Source organism: Lissotriton helveticus, chromosome 4_1 (genome assembly GCF_964261635.1).
Source record: "Lissotriton helveticus chromosome 4_1, aLisHel1.1, whole genome shotgun sequence".
NCBI lineage: Eukaryota > Metazoa > Chordata > Amphibia > Caudata > Salamandridae > Lissotriton > Lissotriton helveticus.
In genome coordinates, this window is record NC_136063.1 from 1,319,306,299 (window position 1) to 1,319,323,736 (window position 17,438).

Sequence of the window (17,438 nt, forward strand, 5' to 3'; positions counted from 1 at the left end):
TAATATTGCCAGCATAGCAGGGGCAATGTGTGGTGCAAGCTGCTGTGGCCTTCCGACGAGAACCCTGGTCCATGTTTCTTTTTATTTTTTTGTACAAATTATGTGCTTGTGTGGTGTATACATTTAATCAAAGATCTTATGCAGTTTTTGTGGCAGGACAATTGTTAACATTATAAAGTACATAGAACAGGTTACCTCTCAGGATTTTTCATTTCCTCAGTAACGAAGTTCAAAACATCCCAGCCAGCGAACGAATACAAAGCCGAGTACAGAGCCATAGACACTGCTCCTGCATTCAGCTGCGAGCCCTCAAAAGGTTTCTCAAAGTTCTGGACATTACCTGCAAAAGCCATAGAAACATAATTTGACTTGGCTGCATTCGATACTACATGGCAGGCTAGGGAAAAGCTCCATTACTCAAAACACCGCACTAAACAATAGAGTATTTTATTCAAACATATTTTAAACCATTCAGTATTATCTGCAAGATGAGGGCTGATTTCTGTGACATCGAAAAGAAACCATTTGGGGAATATCCAAGCAGAATACAAATATGGTGAATCTAGTCGTGGGTACTGGCTCCTGTAGATGTGAAATGAATGTACATATGTCACCAATGTGCATCAATACACCAGTAAGATATTTAAGGATGCCCAATGAAAATAAAGAAGGTATGTTAACTCCCTTAACTCCATTTCTGCCTTCCAGAAACTTGAGGAAGTGCCTTAAGAAATGTCGGAGTACAACCTTCCTCTTAGTACATATCTCTTGTACAAAATCCTGACAAAAGAATTGTGGAAGCAGCGTCAACCATTGAAATACCACTGTTATAGGTGCAGGCTATCTCCAGCATAGTGGCACTGTATAGTAGTTGGGCCTATAAAACAGCAGATATTTAGGGGCAGATTTACAATAAGTGGCGCATCCCTGCATATCAGCAGGTATGCGCCACTTATTGTGCGCCGCAGCTCCGCCACCATTGATGCACTGCATTTACAATGCGGCGCACCAATGGGCAAAAACGTGACGCATCTGTGCCGTAAAAGCGGCGCATTGCTGGAGTTGCGTCGCAAGTGCGGCGCAGCTCCAGCAAAGCTCTGGGGCCCTATCTTGTTAATGCTGCATCAATTCTTACGCCTGTTTCAAGCAGGTGCAGGGTTTAGACGCAGCATGGGTCCCAAAGTGACTGAGTGAAATCTTGTAGATTTCACTCAGTCACTTTTAGGAGGTGTTCCTGCGCCGGAACGTCCCCCCTGCGCAGGAATGCCTCCTTCTGGCGCAGGGCTTTCCAACGTGACGCATCTCTCAGATGCGTAACGTTGTAAGTACCCCGCACCATGGTGCTTCTTTTGCGTCGCAGCTGCATCACAAAAGTGACGAAACTGCGGCGTAAAAGGGGCGCAAGGGGCTTGTAAATCTGCCCCACATTATCTATAAGATCTGCGGAATCATTTAGCATTTTTCAATGGAATTTGTTATCCAGTTCCACAGCAGCTCCTTCCTTGAAATGTTTGGGTGATCTGTGAAAAGGGGGACAAGAAAAAAGGGGGGGTCCCAAAGCTAAATCTACCCATGCAATTTCCATAAGGATTTCTGGAACGCGCAACAGGCAAAACCGCTGAAAGAAATGATACCAAATTAGGCAGCGAGCTAGCTCAGAAAGCATGCTTTTGTGATTTGGTGTAAATTCATTCAGCATTTCAATATGTTTGCATATCTGGAGGTTTGGATTCCCGAGAGTTTTGCAAGAGTCCTGCAGTAATGCAAATACAAAAATAGAGTCATGGGATTGGTGAGAGGACATTTTTTCCATCTGCCAACTTGCTCTTGTGGGAGTGAGGTGTTTCCACATGTCCCATGGGAGCTCGCACTCTGATTGGCTGACTCATCGAGAAACAGAAATGAAATGGCTGCCATTACTGAATATGCATGAAAATTCCTGGTGTTATAAAAATAATCAGAAAAGGCTATATAAGTGGGCATGTTAAAGGCATCATGAGCCCTAAGTAATTGAGAACAGGTCTATGAGGCATTAATAGTGTGATGAAATAAACTGTAAATTCTTTTAAAAAACAAAACCACTGACTTTCCCCAGTTATAGTTATCTCAAGTAACTATAGCTCGTTCTACGTTGTGCAGCTCAGAAAGTTCCTTCTCTACTTCCAATTAATTTTTGGCCCATTCCTATGGCCACCCCATTGGTACCCTCAGAGACAGTGTGTAACCTGGGAGTTAGGTTTGACCATAAACTGAGCCTAGAAACTCAAGTGAACACAACAGTTGGGAGTTGTTTCTCCCTAATTAGAGTACTCTGGAAGATTCTTCCGATGCTACCAAAAGAGGCTAGAGCATTGATAGTAAGAAGTATTATCTTGAGCCGGCTGGATTATTGTAATGCTTTGCTGCTGGAGTCTCCAAGGTATTCGTTTGAGAGACTCCAGAGAATCCAGCTCTGCGCCATTCCGTGGGTGAAATGTATTTGTCCTTCTTCTATTTTCCCAAATATCCCATTTTTTTATCTCAAGATCTGGTCACCCTATCAGTAGGGCCCCGACTGCTCACCCGTGCACACCCACTCCGCCGTACCTCCACCGCCACCTCCTTCCGGCTCACTGCTTGCTGTGTTGCATCACGTCGCGTCTTGTTCTCTCGCTACTGCCTGGCCAGGGAATGCTCCTGAGGTAATATTAATGTAAATTTTACATTTATGTTTTAAAGTTATTGCACACCTGTACTGTTAAATGGTTACATTTAATGTATGTTCTGTAATCTATTTTTTTTCCTTTCTATGTTCCCACATTCCTGTCCTTTCTGCCGGCGTACAAACTGCAGTCCAGTGTAGACACAGGCACCCTGACTTTGTGTTGTTGGCATGATTGTTTTTGCACAGGAAGGGATGCCTTCCTGCACAAAAACAAAAACAATCAAAGGAGATATTTTCCTCATTCTATGTGTGCTGCAGAAAGTAACACACATGGAAAGAGGAAAAACGAGGAGAAATGTATTAATTTCTCCTCATTACACCTGCATAGGGAAGGCATTAGTTTTGGATCACTGACATAATATAGAATGCCAAAATATCGACCTACCAAAATATCAAGGTAAAAATAGAGAATACCAAAATATCGACCTCCTATCTCCAAACAGGTAAGTACAAAAATATCGAATCAAAAATATCGATGTAAAAAATATAGTTAGTCAAAATATCGAATTTTTTAAAAAGCTTTAAATTAATTAAAAAGTAATGAAATAATAAATGTAATTAACTTAAACATACTTAAAATACTTAAATATCCTTAAAATTAATAAATATTTAATGTAAGTTAAAAAAATACAAATTGATTTGTTAATATATATATATATATATATATATGTAAATGTAATATTATTAAAAAATGTACAATATTTTTACCGTAGTATAGCGAAAAGGTTAAAATTTACTACTACCACTCCAGTAAGTGCAACAGTAGGGAAAGCGTTGGATAGCGTAGGGGTAAAAAGTTTCTATTCCCACTCCAGAGAGTGCAACAGTAGGGAAAGCGTTGGATAGCGTAGGGGTAAAAATTACTATTTCCACTCCAGAGAGTGCAACGATAGGGAAAGCGTTGGATAGCGTAGGGGTAAAAAGTACTATTCCCACTCCAGAGAGTGCAACAGTAGGGAAAGCGTTGGATAGCGTAGGGGTAAAAACTAGCAATTAATTCAAAATAAATATCAACAAATAAATTAACATATTTAATTATTTATAATTAAATAACTTCCCACCCTATTCCCCTATAAACCCACAACCCGCTACAGAAAATAAATTACTAAAATTAACATATTTATCAATTAATCTATTAATAAAAATTAATTACCAATTATATTTTAATTAATACCAATTAATAATTCATTAACAATTAATTCAAAATAAATACCAATAAATAAATTAACATATTTAATTAATTATAATTAAATTACTTCCCACCCTATTCCCCTATAAACCCACAACCCGCTACAGAAAATAAATTACTAAAATTAACATATTTATCAATTAATCAATTAATTAAAATTAATTACCAATTATATTTTAATTAATTACCAATTAATAATTAATTAACAATCAATTCAAAATAAATACCAATAAATACATTAACATATTTAATTAATTATAATTAAATTACTTCCAACCCTATTCCCTTATAAACCCACAACCCGCTACAGAATTATATTACGCAAAAATTAAATACCATAAAAATAATTAATTAATATAAATAATAAAATAAATATACACTTTTCAAACACATACTAACATAAAAAACACTTTAAAATTTGATATTAACTTACTTACCTCAAATTCGATATTTTTGTAGTCTATATTCGGTCTAATCTATATTTTTGTTGTCTATATTCTGTCCATTCGATATTATGTCCATTCTATATTTTTAATTCGATAATAATGCTATCCTATTCGATATTTTCGTAGTCTATATTCTGTCCAGTCGATATTGTGTCCATTCTATATTTTTTAATCGATATCGATGCAAATCGATATTAAAAACTCGATATTTTGACTGTATACCATTAGTTTTGGCACTGTCCCAGATTTACGCTATGTGGTAAAACTGGGGCAGCGTCAAAATCACTGGCTGTTGCATGGGAACACTCACAGAAACACCCATGGAACACCCCTTCCATGCAGAGTAAGGCATTTCATTACGCCATCTTTACAAGGCCCTGAAAAGCCATGCACTGCAAATATTCCCCTTATTGACACAATAGCAACATATGGTCACTTATTGCAGCCGCTGTTCTATCATCTTTGTCTCTGGAGAGATGAGTGTCTCAGCACATAGAAAACTTGTGATGGAACAGTGCCAGCCACACCCGTAGTTTATTTTAGTGATCAGATGCCCCGTTTCTGGCTAAATTCGGCCCCCCAAAAACATTAAAAAAAGAAAACATGCTTTTTAGAGAGACGCTTAGACTGGTTTAACCCCTTCGCTGTAGCGGCAATTCCGCCGCAGCGCTAGGGGGGTGGGGTGGCCGCGCGGCGCTCCCATGCTTGTGACGGAAACGCTCCGTCACGAGCCTCAGGTGCGCTGTGCTGATGACGGAGCGCTTCCGTCACGGCCCCGCCCGCTCAACAGAACGTCCAGCGCAGGCGCGGAATCCGCGGCGAGCACAGCGCACCGAGCGGGCCGTGACGGAATCGCTCCGGCATCATCACAGCACGTCTGTGGCTGGTGACGGAGCGGTTCCGTCACCAGCATGGGAGGGGTTAAAATGACAAAAATGCCATTTTGTTTGTCATGCAGCTGTGTTAGAGAGTATGTCTGTGTGTATGTGTGTGTGAGAGTATCTGTCTGAGTGTGTGTATGTGTATCTGTGTGTGTGTGTATTTCAAAGTTTGAGTTTGTGACTGTGTGAGTGCATGATTATATGAGTGTGTGTGCATGTACGTGTGTGATTGTTTATGTATATATGTACGAGTGTGAAAGTGTGAGTGTGCATATGGGAGAGTCTGTGTGAAGATGTGTGTGTGTATTCGTTGTACGACAAAGCATCCTTGCACTGGCATCAGAGATAATTATTGGCATAAGAGAGGGCACCAATGGCAAAATGAAAACCATGGCACACTTGAGGTACACTTGGGGCATTGCATCTGAGGCAAAAGGCAGGCCCCTGGCATAATTAATGGAGGTGATTCTAGACACATGGGGGGGGGCATGGCATATTGGAGGCTCCCATGACAAAATGCTGGCGCTGACATACTGAGGAAAGTTATATTGCCATAATAACCCTTTGCATATTTTTGCAAGCTTTATTGGCACAGCATGGAAGTCCTTGAATATTCTGTGTATAGAGCTTTTCAGCATAGAACTAAGCGTTAAAATGCAGTACTTGACCCCAGTATTTAAAAAATGTTCCTAGTGGTGAAGGTGGGATGGGGTGGGGGCGAGGGGAGAACCTCCCCGAGCTTCCTTAGAAGATAATTACACTACCTTCACAAGCTGCTGGAAATCCGAGGCAACATATTATGCCACACCACATTCAGTGTTCAGAAATGTGTACAAAGGGACAGTGCCTTTATGATAAAAGGACACTCGCACAAGTTACTTGTCTGATCTATTTCGCGAACTCTTTATCACAAACATCTTGTATATCTTTTTTTGCTGTATAAAGGTGTTGCCACATATTTTCTATGGAGCAAGGGTGTCATCTAGTGGTTTCTAAAATAATAGCACGCTGTAGGAGAAACGTAATGAGCAGGGAAGCCTGAATGAAATTCGTCTGACATCTTGGATTGGTGCTTGGCCTCCCTTTTTCAAAGAAACAATTTACGCATATAATAAAAGATCATCCTGATTAGCAATATATTAAATCCTTTCCACCGGGTTTGCACTCTGATTTTAGAAGCAAGCCACATTTTACAGGATAAGTCTATCAGAACCAGGTATGGATGCCATAAACTTGAAAAATAACTTTTTCCAAAAGTTGATCAGACTAATAATCTGAGCCCCAAAAAGAGAATGAAGTAACAACAGTTGCAAACAGGCCGATTTTTCGAGATCAAAATCCTTAGCTGCCAATATTTCGGAAAGCATATGTGTGATATTTCCATGGTTTCTGCGTACTTATGAATGGACCAAATGTGTGCCACTTAGGCCCAGATTCTAAAGAAAACCACGGAATGAAGCGAAGCCGCCAAAAATACTGCGCTGCATTGCATGACAAGGAGGGAACAGGAGATATGGCTCTCTCGTCCCCTCTCCCTAGCGCCGTCACAGATTTAAGCTGCTGTGCGCTAGGCACACACCTTAGCACCATAGTGCTAGGGTGCATGCCTGAGTCTACCATAGGCATTGCACTGGAAAGGGTACCCTTCCAGTACCAAATACTATGCTTAGACACACTTTCAATCTTTTTCTACTTTGTATGTGTGCTGCACAGTGCAGCACACATGCAAAGTTGGAAAAGAAAGGAGAAATAAAAAAATGTCTCCATTTAATGTCTCCTTTCGAATGGCGTTAACTTTTGGCGCTAAACCCTGTCTACTATTATTTGTGGATAGGGTTTTGTGTCAAAAGGCATGGGTGGTTGCATGGGAATGTCCATGTAACTCCCCCATGGGGCTAAGTAACACAAAGTAGTACTTCACGCTGATTTGCATTACTTTTAGGGAACTTTCCAGAGCAAAACAAGTTTTGCACTGGACAGTGAATTAGGAAAAAAACTGTTTGTGCTGGTTAGTGTTACTTTTATGCAGCTAACCCAACGTATAATGTTTGAAAACCTACCCTTAGACTGACACTTTCTTGTGAGTAAAATCAAGCAATGAAGTGGATGGAAACATACATTTCAGAAATGACACGCGCTTGAGCAAATATTACTCTAAAAAGATTGTAAAACTGCTGAAAGAAACTTTGAAACTTACTATCCTCCTAGCCAAGCATGGCTCAAATGTGACAGAATTTGTCAAAAAGGCTCTGCAATAGCCCAGCACTGCACGGTGCACTGTACTACAAGTCAAAAGTGCAATGTCATCTTTTATGAAATGCAGCCATTTAGCCTTGAGAAGCTCATGGTAGCAGTGGTGCTACAATACATGATGGGTGATGCAGACATCAGCATTAAAATGAGTTAGTCTAACCCCTGGTAGAGTGGTAGTTGGTAGGCTGCAGGGAAATTAATAAGTCTCATTAAATTGCAATGCATTACATCGCATGCTTTTATAACGCCGTCATTACAACGACCGCGTTGTTAGTACGCAATGTATTTACATCGCAAGTCATTACAATGACTTACACTAGGAGGTGCACTGGACTTAGGAATAATATTAATTACTATTCCTGCTCCAGCTTGCGCAACAGTAGGGAAGGTGTTAGAATTCACCTTCCCTTATGCACTCCTTCGGCGAGAGACGAGCAACGACGTGGACCCTGCACTACAAGGATCCACTCCATACGGACGTACCCGCCCGTTTTAAATTCTTCATTCCCATACGGCCATACTACGGCTGTCTCGAAACCCGCTAACCGGGTTGGAATTATCACCGGTCCTTCAATACCCGCACTACGCGCTTTAAGCCCTGAAGAGTCACAGGCATTGACCTGTTGACGAAACATGTGTCGGCTGGCGTTTTGTTTTCCTCATGAACATCTTCACATAAACATCCCTTAAGAAAACCACCGGTGTCAACTGTATTACTTTTCAAAAATTGTATTAACTTTTGAGTCTATACGTGTGCCCAGGATTTGTTCATGTGGTGTAGCATACGTTTAGTATTCTTTTGCCAAGAATATATCCAAGATTTCTCTTAGGGTCTAAACAGCTCCGTACCTTGGTTTAGAATGAAAGAGGTCTGGTATATCTCTGTCTCAGGACTCGATTTCCCAACACCCCGCAAGGGAAGCTTGGAAACACTGGAGCTCAGTGGCTCCCCTACGTCGCATTTCAATCCGTCGACTTAAGGACTCCAATAGATGGTTTAATGACCACCTAAAAGATCTCAAACTGAGCACCCGACGGGCGGAGAGGCAGTGGAGGAAAGATTATAGCCTTTCATCTAAAACTCACTTCCTGGCATCACTGGCTAAATATAAATCAGCAATCCTGGCTGCAAAAACCGACCACTTCTCTACGAAAATAGCGTCTGCCGATAACAAACCCAGGGTAATCTTTGGCATTGTGAATGACCTGGCATTCTCGGACCGAACCTCGTCCCAAATCCCTCCCTCCCAGCCCCTCTGTGATCAACTCAATCACTATTTCTTGGACAAAATCACAACTATCAAGGCCAATATCCCTTCACCCTCGTCTGCTTTTGTTGATCCCCCCCCCCCCACTGTCCTAAACCCCCTCACCTTCATCCCTCCCTTCACTCAGGAATCTTTTCTGGCAATACTCCCTAAAGTTAAGTCGGGGTCTCCGGCGGACGTCTGCCCCGCACGCATCCTACAGCAAATATACTCTAGCTGCCCTGATCCCCCTATCGCCTTTCTCAATAGCTCTTTGGCTCAGGGTGTCGTGACCCCTGCACTCAAGGCCGCCACCATAGTGCCTCTGCTGAAGAAACCCGGAGCGGACCCGTCCATTTCGGCTAACTTTCGCCCCATCTCCCTGCTGCCCTTCCTGGGCAAGGTGATGGAACGCCATGTCACCGCGGTACTGAGCGCTCACACCGAGGCGAATGGGGGGCTGGCCTCTCGCCAGGCAGGTTTCCGCCCTAGGCACTCGACCGTATCGGTCGTAGTTTCAGTCCTAGACAACCTCAGAAAGGGCATGGATGACAACAACCACCAGGCACTGGTCCTCCTCGATCTCTCCGCCGCCTTTGACACGGTGGACCACACCATCCTACTTGCCCGTGTCAAGGCGGCCGGTATCGGGGGGTCAGCTCTGGTCTGGCTCTCCTCCTTTCTGAGGGACCGCACTCAGGCGGTCCGTCTGGGCGATTTCACCTCCACCCCTCTCCCTGTCACCTGTGGTGTTCCCCAGGGTTCCTCTCTCTCTCCCTTACTCTTTAATCTCTATATCTTTCCTCTTATCTACGCACTCCAGCAGCTGGAGGTCACTGTTTATAACTATGCGGACGACCTCCAGCTCATCTTTGATCTGTCCCCCTCTCCTCTCTCGGTCTCTAATTTTCAGTCGACTATGACATTTATCAGGGACTGGATGAACCACAACCACCTTAAACTGAACCCCGACAAGACCGAGTTGGTTCTTACTGGTGGTTCATCCAGCCCCTGGAATTCTCTTTTCTGGCCCCCCTCTCTTGGCCCGGCACCATCCCCCTCCACTGTGGTCAAGACACTGGGTGTTAAAATGAATAATCAGCTCACTCTTCACTCACAAATTAGTTCCGTGGTTTCCTCCTGTTTCCTCACTCTCCGAACTATCCGCTCTGTCTCCCGCTTTTTCTCTCCCCAGGCACTTAAGATCATCATAGCCGCCCTGGTAATCTCACGATTGGACTACGCCAACGCCCTCTATCATGGCATTCCAGCGTATAGCCTGCGTAGACTCCAAACCATCCAGAACCAGGCGGCCAGGCTGATATACGGCCTTCCACGCTATCACCACTCCACCCCCCTTCTAAAAGAGCTTCACTGGCTCCCCGTGAAACAACGCTCCCTGTTTAAGATAGGATGCATGGTTTTTCAGGCCCGCCAGGGCACTGCCCCCGCCTTCATCGCCTCACTAATTAAACCCTACGTCCCCGCTAGAAATCTTCGGTCTTCCTCCAAGTCCCTTCTTCAGATCCCCCGCTTCTCACGCAAAAAATGGGGCGGTTCTAACTTCTCAACTCTGGCTCCTACCTTCTGGAACTCACTTCCAGACAATCTCCGTTCTGCTACCCAGTATCTCTCTTTCCGTAGAGACCTGAAAACGTTCCTCTTCAGCCAGGCTTTCCCCGCCTAATACTTATCCCATCCTTCCTTGGTCTTTCTCCCTCAGTTCTGAACCTCCAGCGCCAAGAAACCGCAAGGTGTACGCCGCGCTCTACAAGTGTTTTAAATTAGAAATTAGAAATTAGCTGGATTTCTCGGCAAGAGAAAAGACAGCATCTCTCTCAGTGTGTCTACTGGAGGGTCGGCTTCCTTTGGCACTTGCTGTAGCAGGATGCGTCGGGCAAGTAGATAGTCGAACTGCTCCAAACCACCGTGTGTTTGCTATGGCAAGTGTGGGCATATTTATACATTGAAGGTGTCGAGTTTGATGTAAAGGTGGACATAATAACGTCATCAAAGAGTCTCAGTTCTTTGAAAACTCCATGAGTTTTTGGACAAATCAATATTCAAGCAAGGGGAAGTCCCTAGCTGCTGAAGCCGAGTTTTCCAAGAAATCGTTGTGGATTTTCGGAACTAGTGGAATTAGCCATGCTGTATTTGGACTGCATGAGCTATGTCTAAATATGGTTATGATTTCTATGCCTACACAAGGATATGGTGATTTATACATATATGAGGACATGAATCGGGAAAATAACACTAGGGTCCTAAAATGCTATACAACACCCACTCCACTTTTATTATGTTTAACATTACTAAGTCTCAGCACTAAAAACATATCTAAAGTATGTGTTTACAATCCCACCCAAAAATATATAAAATGCATTTAAAACCGGTTGTACACCAATTAGTGAGCATTTATACTGAACGCATTTGAAAAGCAATGATTTCATTTCAATCATGTAGCATGTTGTTAGTATTGCTAACTGAATGAATCATAAAAATTAAATATATGAAATGGCTCTAAATACAGAAAAAACGTCGAGACCATCCCATAGCAGAATATATAAACTGTTTTGGTTTCTGGATATGGTCAATATTATTTCTAAGAAGTTTTTAAAGAATTTTTGTTCCCTAAGAATAGTTCTACTTTAAGCAGATTGTTTTGTACCCAAGTTCATCATTTTTGGAAAAAGGTCAAATCAAATCATAGAAAAATAGAGTTCCAAAGTTAGAAGTGTTTGTTTTAAAAAAGCGAAGGTCGAATTTCAGAGTTGAAAGAACACTGTGTGCTAGCTTCAAAAGTTATTCTCGGTGTCAGGAGAAAACATTAAATCATCTAGGCTGGCAAAGAAACCGTCTACCAAAGTAGATGAAAGTTGAACCCCTTCATTAAGTAGATCAATCCTACACAGATGAGAAGCGTTGCCGTCAGCGTCAGTCACATTAGCAATGTTCGTAGTAGATGGTACCTGTGTGCCTGGTAGTCCGCGTATCTCACCCTCAGCTGGAATTGCTGGTGAATTGCTGGTGAATTGCCGGTGAGATCTCAATGAATGCTGTCATCAGGATTGGCAGCCGTTGGGGACAACACAATGCATGAGCCGTTACCAAACCAAGCAAAGCGTCAACATCCTTTGGCAGTGCTGATGGAAATGTTAGAAAGATATCCAACACGCATTCCTCTCCACAAGGCAGGCATCGTAGAACAGGTAAGATGCAAACTTGCCAGATTGGTCGGAATGACAGGAACCATGTGTTATTCACATATCTCAAATGAGCCAAGCCAAGAATCTATGTTATGCGTTCACGATACTGAATTGCCAGAAGAGCGTTCTCCATGGTAATCTGGGTATTACTGGTGAGCGGACTTGCCATAACGGAGCCGGAGGAATACAAATAGTATCCCTGCTACGAGTCCCAAGATGAGAGTCAGGCCGCTGAACACAGTGTGCACGAAGTTAGGAAAAATGCCTAGGACTGCTTCAAAGGGTGCTAACAGACCCGAAAAAATCGCTTAAATACATGTACAATACCATGTTTAAGATACAATCTAACATTTCTGCATAATGTATGGGGCAGTTTGTTGATAATAAGGCATGTATCTCCGCAGAGGACCTTCCAACTTGCACATCATAAGTCTCTCTGGACGAAGTCAGTGGCACAGTTTTTTGTAAAAGAATGGCTTTCATTCTGCTTAAAGTATCAATTCGTATAGAAGAGATGTTCAGTGAAGGCCGTAGTGGCGACTCCCCGTCTGTTTTCGTTTTCGGGAACAATACTTGCATTCAGCAATAGACCCTGCCTGACACACTAACGAGATAGGCTATTCCTGGCATCATTCCACAACAGCTGTGATCATTCAGCATTACGTAGCTCCCATTGGAAAGCTGCCTAAAAATTGGATCTATCAGTGCTGCCGGGGAACCCTGCAGGTGGCATGATAAGTTGTTTGAAGAACCATCGCAGGTTCCATGTAAATTAATGCCTTGACATAGAAGTGTACCGCTTACCTCCTTTTCCCCACTCCAACATTTGTGTGTGTATGGTAAATCCCAGGTCGACTTCATGTATTCTTTACCCAACCTTTCATACAGGCCGGCTGGTATGTGTTTTAAGCAATATTGAAACTGGAAAATACTGGTATCGTGATGGTGCCATGTATTATCCATTCAACGGCTGGTTTCTCAGAAACGGTTAATGGTAATCTTTCCAGTTTTTCTATGCTCAGCACCGTATAGTCTGCTCCCCTCTGTTCCAAAGAGATTTGTTTATCTGTAAGGTTAAATCCAGTAAACAATGACATGGTGTTGATTAGACGCCAAGGAACATAGCCTGAACGAAGGTTTTGTAACGTCCAGCCTAGCAGCATTATAGAACGTAACTGAGACTGGCCATGTTGTAACATTAGCAAGTCCTGTTCCATTATGTCTATGGCAGAGGATACAATGCTGTGCAAAGAATAAATTCTCGACGACAGAGTTGTTAACAATTGTCAACTACAGAGAGAGCTTTCTCCAAATTAATACAATCAATTTCTCATATTTGTTCTACAGTTTCCATTTGTGTGACTTTTCATGCTTCATTATAAGCAGCGTAAACACCAGCTTATATGAAATGTTTAAGACGTTGTTTGCAAGGTCCAAGTAAGAATTCTCTCAAATCAATACCATCTTTAACCCCTTCGCTGCGGGGCCAATTCCTCCGGGAGGGAGGAGGGGGGGAGCGCACAGTGCCCCGGTACTCATGACGAGCTCAGCTCGTCATGAGCCACGTTTCTCATGTGCTCATGACGAGCTGAGTTCGTCATGACCACGCCTGTTCCTTAGAACGCCCAGCACAGCAGGGGAATTAGCCCCGTGTGTGACGGTTCTAACGGTCATGACGAGCTCAGCTCGTCATGAGCACACGAGAACTGTGGGAGGTTAAGTAAAGTTAAGTGTTGTTTTATATCTGGGAGTGCAGATTTTTGTAGCCACTCAAGGCACAGTTTTCCTACACTGTAAGTTGTTATTATCCCTGGATGTTGTCTCTGGACATATCTTGGATCTGGCCTAGTTACTTTAAATCCTTGTGTCTTGTTCAGGAATCTATCTTGACAGTTATTCGTGTCTGTGGGCCAGATTTACCATTTTTTCCAATCAGGATTAGTTCTGTTTTGTTGTAAAATGTAATTTACGTCTACCTCCTCATCTGTAGTTCTATTACTAACAGGTGTGGGCTTAGGTATGGACGGTTTGTTTAAATCTTTTATCTTAGCCAGGCCAAGACAAGATGTCTGTTGTACAGTTTCCTTTAAGAACATTATTTGTTCTGGGATGATGCATGCTCTGAATAATGCTTCTGAACATTGTACCTGCCAGTCTTTTGTGCCCCAGACAGTTTTTGTCTCAATGTTGTCTTTCTAAAAGTCAAAACCTAATGTGGACAATTGAGCATAAAAGGCCGCAGAATAAATTTGCTTAGTATCAATGAACATACTTTTCATGCCTGCCTTACTAAATTTTTTAAAGTAAAATGTTTCTGGATTTGTGACATTAAAACCTAAAAAGTATGGAAATTTTTCATAAAATGTTTTTGAGCTACCCTTTGGTGGCGTTGGACAATGTTCCCATTGATTATAAGTTAAAACATTTCTAGGGTTTGCAGATTTGTGCAAATATTGATGACCAACATGATTGAAACAATACATTTCTTCATAATTTGATGAACCATCTAAGTATTCATGTTTTGCAAATTTTGCTTACATTTCTAAGTCTGCCATCATGTTATTAATATTTTCAAAGTCCCAATCATCAGAAAATGTACTCGGTGACACAAAATCACTCAAGGAAACCTTAAATTGGTGTGGAATCTTCAGCAGCTCAACAGGGCCACAAATGTCATAATCAGTTCTGTCCCATGCTATACCACCAGGTAGAGGAACGGCTGTGATGTTTACTGATGACAGGTCTCCTTGTTCATGATGAGATGATTTATGTGGCTTCAGGCGCAAGTTGATGTTCTTACTTGCTGTGTCCATTTTACTATATTTTCCATCTATCAGCTTTCCCAAACTTAAAACAAGAATGAGCCATAGTAGGAGAAAAAGTACACCTAACACAATCCAAAATTCAACCCATGGTGAAACCAGATATATATTTGCAAGCTGGTAAAAAAGTTCTGTTACTTGTTCCTTGAAAGTTTTGTTTGTTGGTGTCGTTTCTGGCTCACTTGGATAGTCAGAAAATGTATCAAAGTTGATGAAATAGCGAGAGGCAGTTTTGTCAATTTTTGGTATTGCATCCAGATTATTTGAAATCACTGGAGCTGCTTGTTCCCTTGACATATTAGTATAGTCAGATGCTACATCATTGTAGACAGGAGTTTCTTGACAAACTGATATTTGGGTTTCAAGAGGCACAAGTTCCATGACTTTATTGCATAGTACTTCTTTTCTCACTGCAGATTCTTCAAAGGTGATGAGTCTTTCAGTTTGAACCTCTTGGATGGTAGCAAGATTTGGTCGCCTGCTACATCTTTGGAGACTCGGCCTACTACCTATTATCGACCACATGGTGTGGTTTTACCAGGTCAATTGATACAGACCGGTTCTCCTTTCTTCCAGCAAGGGGCGGCAGTAACACTGTTCTTGATCCGTGGACTGCTAGTACAGGTACTGGTTTTCTGTAAGAAGGCCCAAATTCCTTCTTATCCGCTATTTTCTCTCTGACCAGATCCCCAATCTTTGGAATCCAGACAGGTCTTGCTGGGACAGGTGGTTTTTCTTCAGTGGTTGTTGGCTTTTGTACTGTGTTGCTTAGACTTCTTCTTGTTTCATTTAAGTCCTGCAAAACAGCCAAACGGTCTTTGATATCAAATGGTTTTTGTTCTACCACTGAAGTATGACGATTGAGGTCTTCGACCATCATTCTAGTACCAAAAAGGATTTCATATGGAGTGATTCCACCCAGAGAATTTCTTGGCAGGTTATTAAGACTACGTTCGGCACTGACCCACCCGTCACCCGAACCTAATACCCTCGCTGCTATAGATTGCTTTATGTCACTTTTTTTTTCTTTCCACAACTGAATTTCCCTCATGATGGAATGGACTTGAGTACCGCAATGCAATGCCCAAGCTGGCCATGGCCTCTTTGTAAGCTCTAGAGCTAAACGCAGGACCCTGGTCAGAATGTATGTGTCGATAAAGACTCGCAAATCTTTTATAACAGTCGGATGTCAGCCGAGCGCTGAGGCCACATCCAAATGAATCTTATCCTAATAGTTGTGGGACCGCTTTTGTCCATAGGGACGACTGGGACGACTGAGCGTGGATAGTCTAATGCTATCTAACAATGGTGTCTGTACTGGGCTGGCTACACTGTAGTCAGGAATCTGGCGGCGCTCTAAGCTGTGATATCTGTAACAGACATCGTAATTATTTCCAAATTTTGAGTAAATAGTTTAGAGGTAACGCTGCTCTGCTGCCATTGCTTGTGGCATTGACAGCTAGCATTGTTTTGGCGTCTATTATTGTTTTTGAACAAGTGATTGCAGCTACTAAATCCGTTTGCACAGCCGCCTTTGCGGCTTCATCAGCCAATTAATTCCCTGCAACGTGAACACCATCACGTTGATGGCTCAGTGAGTCTTCTGTAGTTCTTTCTGTAAAAGAACTACTTCTTTCCAAAGCATTTTATGCTTGATTGTGCCACCTTATGCATCTTTGAAACGTTTTGAACCCAATTCTGCAAGTATTCATTGTAAGATTGGACGCAGTAATACGAATTGCACACTATGAGTGTGGGGAATTTGCGATCGGTATTTTCAAGCGCCATCTTGAAAGCCAGTAGTTCAGCTCGCTGAGCTGTACAGTCTCCTAGTGATTGAGTTTTTGTGACCATCGGTCTGAATTTACCCTCGCACCAGCGACCTTTAACAATCGCGCATGGAGCACTATAAGCTTGTTTACCCCCAATTGCGGGCTGTGCTGATGCCTCTGTATAAATTATACATCCGTAAGGTTCTAGAGGTAGAATCTCAGTGGGCAGAGGAAATTCTTGTTCATATTGGAGAAATTCTTGAGTCTTCAAGTTGGGGTCAAAAACGCATTTAACGTCTGTTGCAGCAAGAGAATTAACCCATTGTATCCATCTTGGATGTAAGGCTTTCACATTTGGAATGCTTGCCTTCGTCAGGTACAGGCGTAATGATTTCTATGCATTTTCCGTGCACGGGGGCTCTCTGTTTTGCTACTGCAGTTTGAACCGCTGTCAGAATTCTTTCTGTTGAAGTGAATTTAATTTCAGCTTGTGTGTACAAGTGTTATTTGTAAGCTATTGGTACCTTTTCACCTTCATTAAAGGTTAGGTACGTGAATCCGCATCTCCCTGGGATGATTCGGATTACAAAGTTGCGTTCATTTACACATTTCTGTAAATGGGTTGTTGCTAACATGTCTGTTTGCACTGAACACAAAATTTCTGTGTGTTTTTGAGTCCAATTAGTAGGTTTGAAATCAGGTTTGATTAATTCGTAGAGAGGTTTAACCCTTTCTGCGTAATTTAGAATGTAAGTTCTTCTGAAATTCAGGAAGCCTAGAATTGACTGTAAGTTTTTCAGCGTTTTTGGAGGTTGGAGCAGCGCACATTTCGCAAAACGTTTGCTGCCAGGCTTTTGCCTTCACCCGAAAGTTCGTATCCCAAGAATAGGACGTTGAGGTGGGCAATTCTTGATTTTT

General features: G+C 42.3%; 1 protein-coding gene across 3 annotated transcripts in view; it reads right to left on the bottom strand.

The window, feature by feature from the left end:
* Positions 1–17,438, bottom strand: part of LOC144829100 (Y+L amino acid transporter 2-like) — a 715,256-nt gene that overhangs the window by 117,141 nt on the left and 580,677 nt on the right. For all 3 annotated transcript variants that reach the window (XM_078687904.1, XM_078687903.1, XM_078687902.1), the window contains exon 4: positions 196–340. In XM_078687904.1, coding sequence (XP_078544030.1) covers positions 196–340 — 145 coding nt within the window. The remainder of the gene's footprint in view (positions 1–195; positions 341–17,438) is intronic.